The 15,947-nt window shown below is 50.5% G+C and overlaps 1 protein-coding gene and 1 long non-coding RNA gene across 4 annotated transcripts in view; one reads left to right on the forward strand and one right to left on the reverse strand.

Annotated features, from left to right (window-relative positions):
- The window catches only part of LOC142905700 (uncharacterized), a 52,031-nt gene extending 40,521 nt beyond the window's left edge, over nucleotides 1-11,510 (reverse strand). Inside the window, exon 1 of the long non-coding RNA XR_012929718.1 lies at nucleotides 11,093-11,510. This is a non-coding gene — a long non-coding RNA (uncharacterized LOC142905700). The remainder of the gene's footprint in view (nucleotides 1-11,092) is intronic.
- The window catches only part of DUT (deoxyuridine triphosphatase), a 272,920-nt gene continuing 264,792 nt past the window's right edge, over nucleotides 7,820-15,947 (forward strand). For 2 of the 3 annotated variants that reach the window (XR_012929717.1, XR_012929716.1), the window contains exon 1: nucleotides 7,820-10,121. Coding sequence is in view for 1 of the 3 variants with exons in the window: in XM_032975942.2 (XP_032831833.2) it covers nucleotides 10,045-10,121 (77 nt within the window). In the remaining 2 variants the exon portion in view is untranslated. The remainder of the gene's footprint in view (nucleotides 10,122-15,947) is intronic. The other variant, XM_032975942.2, reaches the window with a different exon arrangement.

Consider the following 15,947-nt stretch of genomic DNA (forward strand, 5'->3'; position numbering starts at 1 on the left):
CACCACCCGACACAGCCAACTAGTAAGGTTTGTCACGTGAACAGAACGTGGCCAATTCGTCTCTAGTACAGCACTCGTGTATAGTGTAGTGTATAGTGGAGTGTATAGTAGTGTAGTGTATAGTGTAGTGTATCGTAGAGTATATAGTAGGGTGTATAGTAGGGTGTATAGTAGGGTGTGTAAGTGGAGGGTATAGTGGAATGTATAGTAGTGGAATGTATAGTAGTGTATAGAGTAGTGTATAGTGGAGTGTAGTGTATAGTGGAGTGTAGTGTAGTGTATAGTAGTGGTGTATAGTGGAGTGTATAGTAGTGGTGTATAGTGGAGTGTATAGTAGTGGTGTATAGTGGAGTGTATAGTAGTGGTGTATAGTGGAGTGTATAGTAGTGGTGTATAGTGTAGTGTATAGTGGTGTATAGTAGTGTAGTGTATAGTGGAGTGTATAGTAGTGTCGTGTATAGTAGTGTAGTGTATAGTAGTGTAGTGTATAGTGGTGTAGTGTTATGTGGAGTGTATAGTAGTAGTGTATAGTATAGTAGTGGTGTATAGTAGTGTAGTGTATCGTGTAGTGTATAGTAGTGTATAGTGTAGTGTATAGTCGTGACGATTGTGTTGCGTCCGAAAAGTCGTGATTAATTTATTTTAATGTTATGCGTTACTTTAACCGCGTGTGGTATTACCTTTAGCACTCGCCCCAACAGTCGGTTTGGCCTATACGGGGGAGCTTTGTCTTTGTATTTTGTACACATGTGCACATATGTGTACATGTGTATATATGTATGGTTGAACTTATTTCGCACCATACATAGGCGACCGTGCTAATCGGATGTGCAGACACGCGTGTGTGTACACACGTGTACACACACGTGTGTATATGTGTGTATATGTAAACACGTGTATATATATGTACAAAGACAAAGATCCCCTTTACACCCTTAACAGACTGCTGGGGCAAGTGCTGTTAGCGAGCACCTATGAAGGCCGGCACGGCACACGAGGGGGTGGCTGGCCAGCACCACGCCCGAGCGCCTTTGTCTCCCCAGTGGCGATGTTTACACACCGCACCAGGTACTCATTTGAGGCCTTAGTCGTACGTGTGTACACGTGTTTCTGAGTGAAACACCGTCCATCCCCTTCCTCTTCCATCCACTCCTTCCCGTCCCTCCGCTTCTATCGCTCCTGTTTGTCACTCATTCCTCAACCATTGCAGCGATGCCCCCTGCCACGTTTTTATTTTCAAAACAACCACAGGCAAGAGTTTGGAGTGCAGGTTACTCCGTGGAGAGGGGCTTCAGATGAATTCCGAGCTAAAACTTTTCACAGGCGAACGAAGATCGCATCCCGTGTACGTTGCAGACATCGTCCAATCAGTTAATATAATAATCTAAACATTATAAAGAGCTCCTGTATATGCATTTAAATATATATATATCTCTCCCTATATACAAAGATTCATATGTACATCCGTATATTAATTCGTATATCTACTGTTATATATTGAGATCTTCTAAGTAGACGCCAATATATTGATATATCTTCATATATTCCGCTATACAGAGATTCGTATACATTTATAGATATGTAGACTATCTATAGACATTCCTCTATGTAGATTACTCTGTATCCCTACATACATTCCTGTACACATACTGGGACAATACACAACCGACAATACTGATAATTATTTGGCGTTGCTAGAAATAATGTAAAATATATAAAAACATATATACACATATATATAAAACCATACATATCCTTCATAGCGCATGATGTGCTATGCAGGACAAAGGGACATTGCCCGAAACGTCGCGTGTTTTATTTTCTTGGGGGAGGGGGGGGGTCTTGGATTAATTGTTAGTTTAATTGTTAGTTTAACACGCACAGCTGAACTAGTAATCAAGCGGCACGTTTTGTTGACGTAACAAACCCTTACCGATTTGCTGTGTCGGCTGGTGGCGAGTTAACAACATTTATATTAACGCGATCTAACCCCAAACACAACATTATTGTTGTTGGCTTAGACGGTTGTTGTTGTTGTTCTGCTGCCTTGCCCCCATGCTCGTTAATAACATCTGCAGGGATGTACGGTACGCCACTGTGCGGTTTCCATTTCTACTTTCATACTTAATTAACATTTATGAAAATGTATTTATGCTTTTTTATAAGCGACTCTCTTAAACTTTACTCCGTCTTACTCTCGGCCGGCCATCGAACAGAGGGCCGCGTTTGCATCGCGCGGCGCTTTCCTTCGAGCGTCTGCGGCCGTCTGGAACGCTCTTCCTTCCGATATTAGGAAGCCCCCGTGGAGTGGCGATGCACTTTGAAATCATCATCGTCGTCTAGATTGACAAACTCATTTTCTTTAGAACTGCTTCGTGTTGTTATTTAAAATGTGTTGACCAACCCCCACCCCCCCCTCCCAAACCGACGATTAGCGCGGTTCGCTACGCGCGGTGCGAAATAAATTTAACAAACATAAGTACGTATCCTTTATTGTATTACGTTGTTGTTGTAACTTGTGTGTCTGCGGGCAGAGTCGCTTTAAAATAAAGTAGCTTCTTAGCTCAGTGGGCTTTACTAAATAAACGTATAATTCTTATCAACTTCTGACCGTACTGGACATCTGTAACAAGGGCTATTATTATGTATACATCCCATAAGCTACACGGTATACTGGATGTTGGTGCCGTATGGCTCCTCCCGCACTCGTGATGTCCGACGTTTCGCGCTCACGCCACATGCCGAGAGGCGTCGCCGCACCGCCTGGGAGCTTGAATTCCTTGGCAATGAGAAGCTCGCCCGTCGTACGGGCAGCGAAACGTCGGACACCGCGTCGAGAACAACACGCGGTTGCAACCCAAACACACACACACGGGAGTGAGACAATTACCGTGTAAAATTACATATGCGTGTTAACAATGTCTGTATATATGCTTTCTAACTGTACATTTTGTTAATTAATGCATTCAGACCAAGATTTTTCTTTAAATTAAAATATCGATTTAGTCTGATTGGACTCTTTCAATGTATAGCAAAAATAATTACATCTGTATTTACAGACCTTTGTCAATGATCCACTGCTGGATGAATGCGTCCCCGCGCGCTCGAGTGCCCTGGTTGTAGAGCTACATTGACCATACTTCACCACACTGGTCAGCAGCATTATGGCGACGGAGGAGAGAGAGGGAGGTGGGGGGGGGGGTGTTCCTAGGCCCGGCGTCAGATATCGTCACTCGCCACTGATGATGTGCAAGCCGTGGGCTCGGATTTCCAACTCGGGTCGCCAGGGTCCACGGCATCGCGCGCTAACCACTGCGCAACCGCTCTCTAACACTCGACGGTGATGTAAAATGATCATGATATATACTCTAAGAAAGGGTTGGAATCGAGGCTTAATACGGTCGGGCGTGTGCACGTTCCACCGATGTTCCAGGATCGCGAGAGAGAGGCGAAATCTCACGCACGTATGTTACTGCTCACGACAGCTAGAGTGGGAAGAAAAAAATCGCTTGCGAAATCAACCCCCCTCCCCCCCCCCCAAATATTCTCGTTGATCGCTTTCCCTCCGGCGGGCAGACTCGAAGATTTCGAAGATTTCGAGTCTCGCGCCAGGCAAAGACAAAGATCCCCCGCGCAACCTTGGCAGGCTGTTTGGGGCAAGTGCTGTCAGCGAGCAGCACCCAAATGAAGGCCGGCACGGTGGCACACGAGTTGGGTGGGGGTGGCCAACAACCACGCCCGGCCGCCTTTGTCTTCCTTTCGTGGCGATGCGTTCACACCGCACCGGGCACTCATTTGAGGCCGAGTCGACCTAGGGGAGGCCCCAGGGACCAGTTCAGATAATCGTCACCTGGTGGTTGTGCGTCCGTGAGCGGGACTCGAACTCGGGTTGCGGGGTTGCGGGGTTGCGCAGCGCGGCGCGGTGTCGCGGTGGCGCTAACCGCAGCGCCACCGCTCTTCCACACGAGGCGTGTCCGCACCAGCGGACCGAGTAATGCGCCTCCCTCGCGACGCGAGTGCGACGCCGAAGCCGATGGAAAGTGGGGGACAATCCCGTTCCCATACGATCCGATGACAGTATCACAGCGTGCGCGCGTGTTTTACAGCACTCGGTGCGTTACCTGCAGCACTTCATGGACTGCATTTACTGCGCCTGACACAATGGTCCCCCGCCACGCGCCCCCATCTCGCAAAAGGGCTCGAAAGCCAAGCAGGCGTTGAGCCTGGGCATTGACGGTGCATATAGCAGGTGCCATAGGCTGCGTGGGAGATAACCACAGCGGACGCATTTGGGCAGCCGACGTTCGGCCGACGTTCAGCAGGAGCGCTGCTGCAACCATCCCAGCCTTCACAGGCCGGCACACTGCATGACCCGGCTTGGTGAAGTATGGACACGCGGCATGGCTGATGATCTTTGTCTTTAGTTCGTTGTCTTTCCACGCCACCACCCCCGCCGCCCCGCACCTCCCGATTAGCACGGTTTGCTTTGTACGGCGCGAAAGAAGTTCAACATACAGTACACGGCATGGCTGATGATTCTGGTGGTTATTGGTATACATACACGGCATGACTGATGATGATGATTGGTATACATACACGGCATGATTGGTATACATACACGGCATGGCTGCTGATGATGATTGTTATACATACACGGCATGACTGATGATGGTGATTGGTATATACACACGGCATGGCTGATGATGATTGGTATATATACACGGCATGGCTGATGATGATGATTGGTATATATACAAGGCATGGCTGATGCTGATGACTGTTATACATACACAGCATGGCTGATGATGGTGATTGTTATACATACACAGCATGGCTGATGATGGTGATGATTGTTATACATACAAGGCATGGCTGATTATGATGATGGTTAGTATACATACACGGCATGGTTGATTATGATGATGGTTAGTATACATACACGGCATGGTTGATGGTTGTTTTACATACACGGCATGGCTGATGATAACGATGGTTGGTATACATACACGGCATGGCTGATGATGATTGGTAGACATACACGGCATGGCTGATGATGATTGGTAGACATACACGGCATGGCTGATGATGAATTATATACATACACGGCATGGATGATGATGATGGTTATTGGTATACATACACAGCATGGCTGATGATGGTGATTGGTATACATACACAGCATGGCTGATGATGGTGATGGTTGGTATACATACACGCCACGGCTGATGATGATAATGAAGATTGGTATACATACACGGCATGGCTGATGATGATTGGTAGACATACACGGCATGGATGATGATGATTGGTATACATACACAGCATGGCTGATGATGGTGATGGTTGGTATACATACACGGCACGGCTGATGATGATAATGAAGATTGGTAGACATACACGGCATGGCTGATGATGATAATGAAGATTGGTATACATACACAGCATGGCTGATGATGGCGATGGTTGGTATACATACACGGCACGGCTGATGATAATGAAGATTGGTATACATACACGGCATGGCTGATGATGATAATGAAGATTGGTATACATACACGGCATGGCTGATGATGATGATTGGTATACATACACAGCATGGCTGATGATGGTGATGGTTGGTATACATACACGGCACGGCTGATGATGATAATGAAGATTGGTATACATACACGGCATGGCTGATGATGGTGATGGTTGGTATACATACACGGCATGGCTGATGATAATGAAGATTGGTATACATACACGGCATGGCTGATGATGGTTGGTTTACATACACGGCATGGCTGATGATGATAATGAAGATTGGTATACATACACGGCACGGCTGATGATGATAATGAAGATTGGTATACATACACGGCACGGCTGATGATGATAATGAAGATTGGTATACATACACGGCTGATGATGATAATGAAGATTGGTATACACACACGGCACGGCTGATGATGATAATGAAGATTGGTATACATACACGGCACGGCTGATGATGATAATGAAGATTGGTATACATACACGCCATGGCTGATGATGGTGATGGTTGTTTTACATACACGGCACGGCTGATGATGATGAAGATTGGTATACATACACGGCACGGCCGATGATGGTTGATATACATACACGGCACGGCTGATGATGATAATGAATATTGGTATACATACACGGCTGATGATGATAATGAAGATTGGTATACACACACGGCACGGCTGATGATGATAATGAAGATTGGTATACATACACGGCTGATGATGATAATGAAGATTGGTATACATACACGGCTTGTAGTAATGTGCCGTATAGTACCGATTCAACGTCTGCGCGTGCACGCGGGTGTCGTAACGAGTCCGTTTGCAGGGGATGGTGCCACGGAATTCGCCATTTCTATTTAATTGGCCCGCCACACATTTACGGATCCGCAATTTCACACTTATTTTCCGAGCCGGGGAAATAAAATAAAAAAATAAAGAGCAAATATAATCAGACTTTTGCCAGCCTCGGCAAGTGCGCGTGAATAATTGTCATTTGCAAAGTGGCCCAAAATGGATTCCCCGGTGTCCATCTGTGCGGCGCTTTGGCACTCTGAACCCGGGTTGGTGGCTCTTGATGGCACACACCTCGTCTCGTTCATGGGCAACGTGGAACACGCGCGCGCGTGTGTGCGTGCTACCCTCGGGTCGACTCAGCCTTAAATGAGTTTCTGGTTGCGGTGTGTGTCTCTCTCTTCGCGGCCTTAATAGGTGCTCGCTAACAGCACTCGTCCCAACGGTCTGTTTCCGGCTATACGGGGGGGCGGCGGTGGGGGGGGGCATCATCTTTGTGTTTGTGCGAGGGAGCAGTGATGCAGTGGTGAGCGCACCGCGCTACCAACACGGTCGACGCGAGATCGATTCTCGCTCGCAACCAACGACAGTGTGGCGTCGAATATTTCAACCGGTTGTGAGCCTCGCCTAGGTCAACTCGGCCTCAAATGAGTACCTGGTTCGGTGTGCAAGCATCGTCACTGGGGAGACAAAGGCGTCCGGGCGTCGTTGCTGGCCACCCGCGCCCTTCGTGTGCCGTGCCAACCTTCATAGGTGCTCGCTAACGGCACTTGCCCCAACAGTCTGTTAAGGGTGTTTATATGTCTTAGTGACCCTGCATGTTAATCTGCCTTGCTCTGCGTCTATGTTATCTGTGTCTGCCTCTATGTGTCTACGTGTGCGCGCGCGCGCGCGTGTCTGTCTCAATGTGCTTGTCAGACATAGACACACACACACAAAGAGACACACACAAAGAAGACACACGTGTGTGCCTTTGTGTGTGACTGCATGTTACCCATTGTGTCACGACACGCGGGATGAGACAGGGGTGAGGGGGGGTGATGGTGAAGGGGAGAGGGGTGAAGGGGGGAGGGGTGAAGGTGGGAGGGGTGAGGGGGGGAGGGGTGAGGGGGGGTGAGGGGGGGGGATTCCCACGCGACCAGGGGGGAGGGAAGTGGGAGTGTCTGGGGTTGAAGTTCAAAGTGAATGTGGTGTGATCTGGCAGTATTATGGACGGACAGACCGCTCAGACAATCAGAGGGACAGACATGCGTACGGACACTCAATCGGAAGGGTATCAGACAAACCAGTAAGACAGACCAATCAGACAGACAAGTAGAGCCACAGAGAGGGTGTTAGAGTCAACAAGACTTCGAATCGTAATCCCAGATTCTTAAGGTGGCTGATGAATCTTGACATCCATCTATCCCTCCACCCACCCTCCAATCCCTCCCTCCCTCCACCCACCAATCCCTCCCTCCACCCACCCTTTCATCCCTCCACCCACCGCGCTCTCCCTCAGTCTGGAAGGGAGGAAGTGAGCGAACGCTAATATTAGGTGGAGGGGAGCCGACCCAATCGTCACACCCCACCCAGACTCACTGACACCACCCAGACTCACTGACACCACCCAGACTCACTGACACCACCCAGACTCACTGACACCACCCAGACTCACTCACACCACATAGACTCACTCACACCACTCAGACTCACTCAGACCACTCAGACTCACACCACCAAGACTCACACCACCCGAGCTCACTCACACCACCCAGACTCACTCACACCACCCAGACTCACTGACACCACCCAGACTCACTGACACCACCCAGACTCACTGACACCACCCAGACTCACTGACACCACCCAGACTCACTCACACCACTCAGACTCACACCACCCAGACTCACACCACCCGAGCTCACTCACACCACCCAGACTCACTCACACCACCCAGACTCACTCACACCCCACTCGAATCACTCACACCACCCTGACTATCTCACACCACCCAGACTCACACCACCCAGACTCACACCACCCAGACTCACACCACCCAGACTCACACCACCCAGACTCACTCACACCCCACTCGACTCACTCACACCACCCAGACTCACTCACACCACCCAGACTCACTCACACCACCCAGACTCACTCACACCACCCAGACTCACTCACACCACCCAGACTCACTCACACCACCCAGCCTCACTCACACCACCCAGACTCACTCACACCACCCAGACTCACTCACACCACCCAGACTCACTCACACCACCCAGACTCACTCACACCACCCAGACTCACACCACCCAGACTCACACCACCCAGACTCACACCACCCAGACTCACACCACCCAGACTCACACCACCCAGAGCTCACACCACCCAGACTCACTCACACCACCCAGACTCACTCACACCACCCAGAGCTCACACCACCCAGACTCACTCACACCACCCAGACTCACTCACACCACCCAGACTCACTCACACCACCCAGACTCACACCACCCAGACTCACTCACACCACCCAGACTCACTCACACCACCCAGACTCACTCACACCACCCAGACTCACTCACACCACCCAGACTCACTCACACCACCCAGACTCACTCACACCACCCAGACTCACTCACACCACCCAGACTCACTCACACCACCCAGACTCACTCACACCACCCAGACTCACTCACACCACCCAGACTCACTCACACCACCCAGACTCACTCACACCACCCAGACTCACTCACACCACCCAGACTCACTCACACCACCCAGCCTCACTCACACCACCCAGACTCGCACCACTCCGACTCACTCACACCACCCAGACTCACACCACCCAGACTCACACCACCCAGAGCTCACACCACCCAGACTCACTCACACCACCCAGACTCACACCACCCAGACTCACTCACACCACCCAGACTCACTCACACCACCCAGACTCACACCACCCAGACTCACTCACACCACCCAGACTCACTCACACCAGACTCACTCACACCACCCAGACTCACACCACCGAGACTCACTCACACCACCGAGACTCACTCACACCACCCAGACTCACTCACACCACCCAGACTCACTCACACCACCCAGACTCACTCACACCACCCAGACTCACTCACACCACCCAGACTCACTCACACCACCCAGCCTCACTCACACCACCCAGACTCGCACCACTCCGACTCACACCACCCCTTCCCACACCACTCCGACTCACACCACTCTCTACTTCACGCTGAGTGAGACGCGTCTTACTTTAGGCAACGTATGGGCAACGTTAAAGGCGACTTCGGTAACAATCGTTTGGGCGAGTTGCCAGGCTGCCCTTACATAGTCCAGGCGGCCCGTTCAACCTCCAAGCGACTTGGTACAATTTTAATGCAACTAGCTGCGACTCGCTGACATTTCTGGAGCGACCGGGTACAACTCTGATGCGCAACAATTAATCGCAGCGCGTGGGCGCGATCGGTTGCAAGGTCTTCGGCGACTTGGTACAACTTACGGGCAACGGAGTCTAAGCGATTTCACGCGCAGTTGATGCAACTTTATTACGTCTAGGCGACTGGATGCAAAGAGGACATGCGGCGACCGGTCGCAGGGTACAGGCGATTTGTGACCGCAATTTGCGGGCGACAAAATTGCAGGCGGCAAAAATTGCAGGCGACAAGTTGCTCAAAGCCGACCGAGTTCCACCTGTGAACGTGACGAAATGTGTCAAATTGATTGCGAGTGGGAGATCTGTTGCATGTGGTTGCACGGGCGACGCGAAGCAACTCTACAGGACAGGTCAGTGCAGGTGCGTTCACATTGTGCGAGTGTATTGTTCATTACAAAGACAAAGATCCTTCCCCGTATAGCCTTAACAGACTTTTGGGTCAAGTGTCGTTACAGAGCACCTATTAAGGCCGGCACGATGCAAGCCCGGGTGGTGTGGTTAGCGCCACGCCCGACCGCCTTTGTATCTCCAGTGCCGATTTTTTTGTGTTTTCACACAGCATCAAATACGCACACACACACTTGCATACAATTTCATGCACAAATACGCATAAGAGAAAGATTACCCCCGTGTAGCCTGTACAGGCTGTTGGAGGGCAAGTGCCGATAGCAAACGGCTATGACGACGGCCCAATACAGCACACGACCTGGGGTGGATGTTGCTAGCACCATGCCCGGCCGCCTTTGTCTCCCCACTGCTGACATTTTTTTACACACGTGATCAGGTACTCATTTTAGGTCTGAGTCGACCTAGGGGATTCCCAGGTGTACACGCTCGCTACAGACATTTGTACACAACACTGCACATTTTAAATATAAAATATCGACTCGTACGCGTTTCGCAATAGCTATAATGTAATGCACATATCAAAGACAAAGATCCCCCGTATAGCCTTAACAGACTGTAGGGGCAAGTGCCGTTTAGCGAGCACCTATGAAGGCCGAAACGGTACACGAGGGGGTGGGTGGCCAGCACCACGCCCGACCGCCTTTGTCTCCCCAGTGGCGATGTTTATCCACCACACCAGGTACTCATTTGAGGTTGAGTCGACCTAGGGGAGGCCCAGGACCGGTTCAGATAATCGTCACTGTTGATGTTGGCCGTGAACGGGAATCGAACCCGGATCGCCAGGTTCGTAGCGCAGCGCGCTAACCGCTACACTACCGCTCCCCACATATCACACCCACACATAGACACACACACATAGACACACACACATAGACACACACACACATAGACACACACATACACACACACTTACCTTTGACATAGCTCCTGTTGTGTTTGGGTGGGGGGGGGTTATATTGGAGGTGGCGGTGGGGAGGGGGTTTAGGGGAGGGGCTGGAGGGAGAGAGAGAGAGAGGTAGGAGAGAGAGGGAGAGAGAGAGGTAGGAGAGAGAGGGAGAGAGAGAGAGCATCTCGTGCCTCGAGCGCCGTCTCTCATCCCCGATCTCATCACGGCACTAAGGCGCGTCCGCGGGACGTGCGGGAATTTGAGGGAGCGAAGCGGCGCCGAAGGGAGGGAGGGGGGTGATGGTGTGTGGGGGGGGGGTGCAGATTGGCGGAGGGATACACGTGGTGATGAGGAAAGGGAGGGGTGGAGGTGTTAGTGGTGACGTCATAGACCATCTCTCATTTAGGCTCCTCCCCTCAAACCACAGCCACCCCCCTCCCTCCCTAACCCCCCCCCCTCTTTCATTATGATGAGGGTATAGCAGCAAATGCTATTGTTGTACTGCGCTTCTATGCTCCCACGTCCTTCACTAAGCTGCACTGACCAGCGTGGTGAAGTATGGTTACTAACCAACCCCCCCCCCCTACACGCACACAATGGATACACAACAATCCAATACGTCTCGTAGACGCAGACGCAAATAAAACAACATTCAAGGTAACAAAGGAAAGATCGTACCAACAACGACAACAGCAGCAGTAGCAACAGCCGCCGTTCGTCACGAAGTGGCGATGACGTCACCACGGCGCTTGTGCCAGGCTAGGTGCGCTTTGAGACCACGTTAAGTTTCGGAGGCGCGCTGCTGGAGAGGAAGTCACGGGAACGACCCAGGTGCCAAAGACAAAGATCCCCCGCGTAGCCTGTAGGAGAGTCTTGGGGTAAGTACTGTTAGTGAGCAGCAACACGTGTGAAGGCCGGAACGACATACGGGGACGGGGGGGGGAGGTGTAGTGGCCAGCACAACGCCCGGCCGCCTTTGTCTCCCGAGTGGCGATGTTTACCGGTTCAGATGATACGCCGCCACGTGCTGGTGGCCGTGAGCGGGAATCGAAGTCGGGTCGCCGGGTTCGTCGCGCAGCGCAGCACGAACCGCTCCACCACGCGTTCACACACCCACCTCCCTCCACACTCACCGCCCTTCATCACCAAACACCGACCAAGCCTCTCATCACGCCTCTCACCACGTGCGCGGACTATGTCGTGCGTGGCGTGTCAGCCGCTTCACTCAGCGCTCGCGAACGATGTCGTGTCCGCGAAATTGCACGCGACGCACACAACACCGCATTATACACGCCGTGCCGTGCTTGGGTATCTATAGACCACCATCTACATCATCATCATCATTGATAACTGTCAGAATAGGTGGCAACAATATCATCGAATCATACACAACTTGAAAATAATCAAGAACATCAAAAATCGAATCATCCCTATAATCAGCTTCATCACCAGTAGCATCATCATCAGTCGTCTTAGGATTGGATTACCAAAGACAAAGATCGCCTGTGTAGCCTAAACAGACTGTTGAGGCAAGTGCTGTTAGCGAGCAACAACCAATGGTGAAGGTATATTATTTGGGTCTTTCGGTAAAGTCACGTAGATAGGTTTAAATTACTAAAAATAAATATTTTAACATTATCTTAGTTTTGTTGTTTCCCTTTAACGTGACTTAACCGAAAGAACTAAGAATATGAATTACTGCAGTCACGAAAGCTTTAAATCAAAATATTTTAACATTTTTTTAACCTATCTACGTGAATTCCTGCAGTCACGAAAGCTTTAAGTCAAGATTTAACCTATGAAGGCCGGCAGACTACACGATGGGGTGGGTGGCCAGCACCACGCCCGGCCGCCTTTGTCTCCCCAGTGGCGATGATTGCACACATCGCAGCAGGTACTCATTTGAGGCCGAGTTGACCTAGGGGAGGCCCAGGGCCGATTCAGGTAATCGTCACCGGTGTTGGCCGTGAGCGGTGATCGAACTCGGGTCGCCAGGTTCGTGACGCAGCTCGTTAACCATTGAACTGGGACCACAATTTTTCGTGTGCTTAGCTTGGAGTCGTTTCAGCGCACCTCCGATGAGCACGGTTAGCTACGTACGGTGCGAAAGAAATTCAAGGGACGTACACACACCATCATCACAAACATTCTCAACGACAATATCAATGATATTATAATCAACATCACGATCAATGCAGTGATTCCTCATTTGTCTTTATTTTTATCGGTTTGGCCACGCGGTAGTAGATGAATGCCAGAATTCGTGTCGTTAACCCCTCCACCACCCGACAATTATATTTATTTCCAAAATGCGCGTCCCGGGGCACAAAGACTTTTCAAGTTTGTCGCCTGAGTGACGCTCGCACAGGAGGTCGGGCGAAACGTCGTACGAACGTTGATGCTGAGAAGTCTCAGGTGACCACCAGCGAGGAGGAGGTGGAGGACGAGTGGGAGGAGGAGGTGGAAGAGGAGGAGTTGGAGGAGGTGGAAGAGGAGGTGGAAGAGGAGTGGAAGGAGGTGGAAGAGGGGTGGAAGAGGTCGAGGAGGAGGTGGAAGAGGAGGAGGTGGAGGTGGAAGAGGGGGAGGTGGAAGAGAAGTGGAAGGATGTGGACGAGGGGGAGGTGGAGGTGGAGGAGGAGGTGGAGGAGGAGGGGCAGGAGGTGGTTGAGTGGCAGGATGAGGTGGACGAGGAGGTGGAAGAGGAGGAGTGGAAGGAGGTGGAAGAGGTCGAGGAGGAGGCGGATGAGGGTAGGTGGAGGAGGAGGGGCAGGAGGTGGAGGAGGGGCATGATGAGGTGGAAGAGGAGGATTGAGGACTTTCGGTTAAAATTGTATCAATACATTGGGGCGTATATACAATTAATCACATCTGTGTAAACGAGACCATCACGTCGGGTGGTGGAGGGGGTTAACGTTCTCCTAACCCCAAAAACACATGGATCACCATCATCACCACCACCATCGCCATAGAAGCCTCTTTACCCCCCGCGTGCGCGTCGTTTTAATCCGCAATTTCAATTACACCCGGTGAGGGCCCATGCAGACATTGAAGACATATCAGTAATCATCAGCAGCATCATCAGTCATCATCATCAGCATGATCAGTCATCATCATCAGCATCATCGCCAGTAAGCATCATCATCAGTCACAATAATCAGCATCATCATCATCAGTCAGCATCATCATCAGCAGCATCAGCATTGGACACGATCTATCCACTGCTAAATGACCTCCCGCCCCCACCCCTCCACTCAATCCATCGCTACCTCGCTCAGTCCCGCGATCCCACAATCCTGCAAAGAGTCACACGAGCTGATGTCATCGCTCCATCTCCTGCGGCGGCCGGTCTCTGTAACGTTGATCTTTCCCTTCCTTCGGCTGCCACTCCTTGATTAGTCTCGAGCCGCTGTATCATCACCCCTTCCGACATTCACTTGGGGGGGGGGGGGAAATGCTCGACCAATGAACGGTTACGCGAGTCGATCATCATCACCACCACCACCACCATCGTCGTCAGGTCTCTTCACTGCTGGATGAAGGCCGACCCCACCCATCCGACTCCCACAGCCGCCTTCACCTCTCGCACATACCACAAACCCGCATCCAGCTCTTAAGGAGTCAACGCGATTCAATCTCCCCCCCCCTTCTCGCTGAGCCTACGGATGTGTAGCACGTGCGCTAAGCGTCTTTCGCACCGTGCACAGTTAAACCGCGCTAATCGGAGGAGAACAAGAAAAAATACGATGATTTTAAAAGTGCCACAGCTCCCAGTGGCTTCCTGATGTCGACAGGAAGAGCGTTCCAGACGGCCGCAGAAGCGCGTGTGAAAGCGCCGCGCGATGGGGTGACCACCGCCTTTGTTCGATAGCTATCGAACTATATATAGTGGTTAGCTATATATAGTTCGATAGCTATCGTTAGCCAAAAGCCGCTGCTGTTGCTGCGGGGATGACCGGAGTTCACGTGATGGTTTGTGCTTTTTGACGAGATCGGCGAGGTATTGTGGTTCATTTTTGGCAAGCGCTGTGTGGTTCTCGATCGATCGATCGATCAATCAAAGTGTATTATTAAATACATACAGTATAACGCCCCTCGCAATAGCATCGTCGCAAAGCGCTCGCTGCACGTGTTCACGTGACACATTACGTCGTTACAATCTGCGTTGCGCAAAATCGCACTGGATACGAACGGTATACACGATACAGTGGTTCAAATTACCTGCGTATGCAAGAGAGGTGTAACATGATATAATTTAAATATTGACTTAAAGCTTTCGCGGTAAAGTCACGCTGATAGGTGCAAAGGGTTCAAAGAAAAAAAAGCATTTCCTGATGACCACCGCTTGTGTTGCGATCGAAACGTCGTAATTTTTCGTGATTTTCTTTGAAACTATCTACGTGGCTTTACCGAAAGACCCAAATAACCTGATATAATTTAGCCCAAATTTTAAAAATCGCAACACCTTGGGGGGGGGGGGATGGTGTTAAAATGCGTAAATGTGTTATTAAACCCGCCACCACTCTACACGGCCAATTAGTAAGGGTTGTCACGTAAACTAAAAGTGCCAATTAGTTACTAGTGTGCTGAAGAGTAAACCACAACATTTATAATTCGAATACCGCGACGTTTCGCTGGCGATTATGGTAAACTCGCCTCTGATGGCCGAAGTCGCTCTAATCCACATCTCGCTCTTTCATCCACTCGCGTTATTTAGACCACAGCCATAATCAACATAATAATTATTATTTTAAACTTTATCCATTTTCCTGACTATCAGCAATGAAATCAATCATCAAGCCATGGTCAATCCACTGCTGGATGGATGCCTCTCCCAATCCATCACTATCATCAGTCATGGTCAATCCACTGCTGAATGAATGCC

This window comes from Petromyzon marinus, chromosome 57 (genome assembly GCF_048934315.1).
Source record: "Petromyzon marinus isolate PM22_M1 ecotype Great Lakes invasive population chromosome 57, UKy_Petmar_22M1.pri1.0, whole genome shotgun sequence".
Lineage (NCBI taxonomy): Eukaryota > Metazoa > Chordata > Hyperoartia > Petromyzontiformes > Petromyzontidae > Petromyzon > Petromyzon marinus.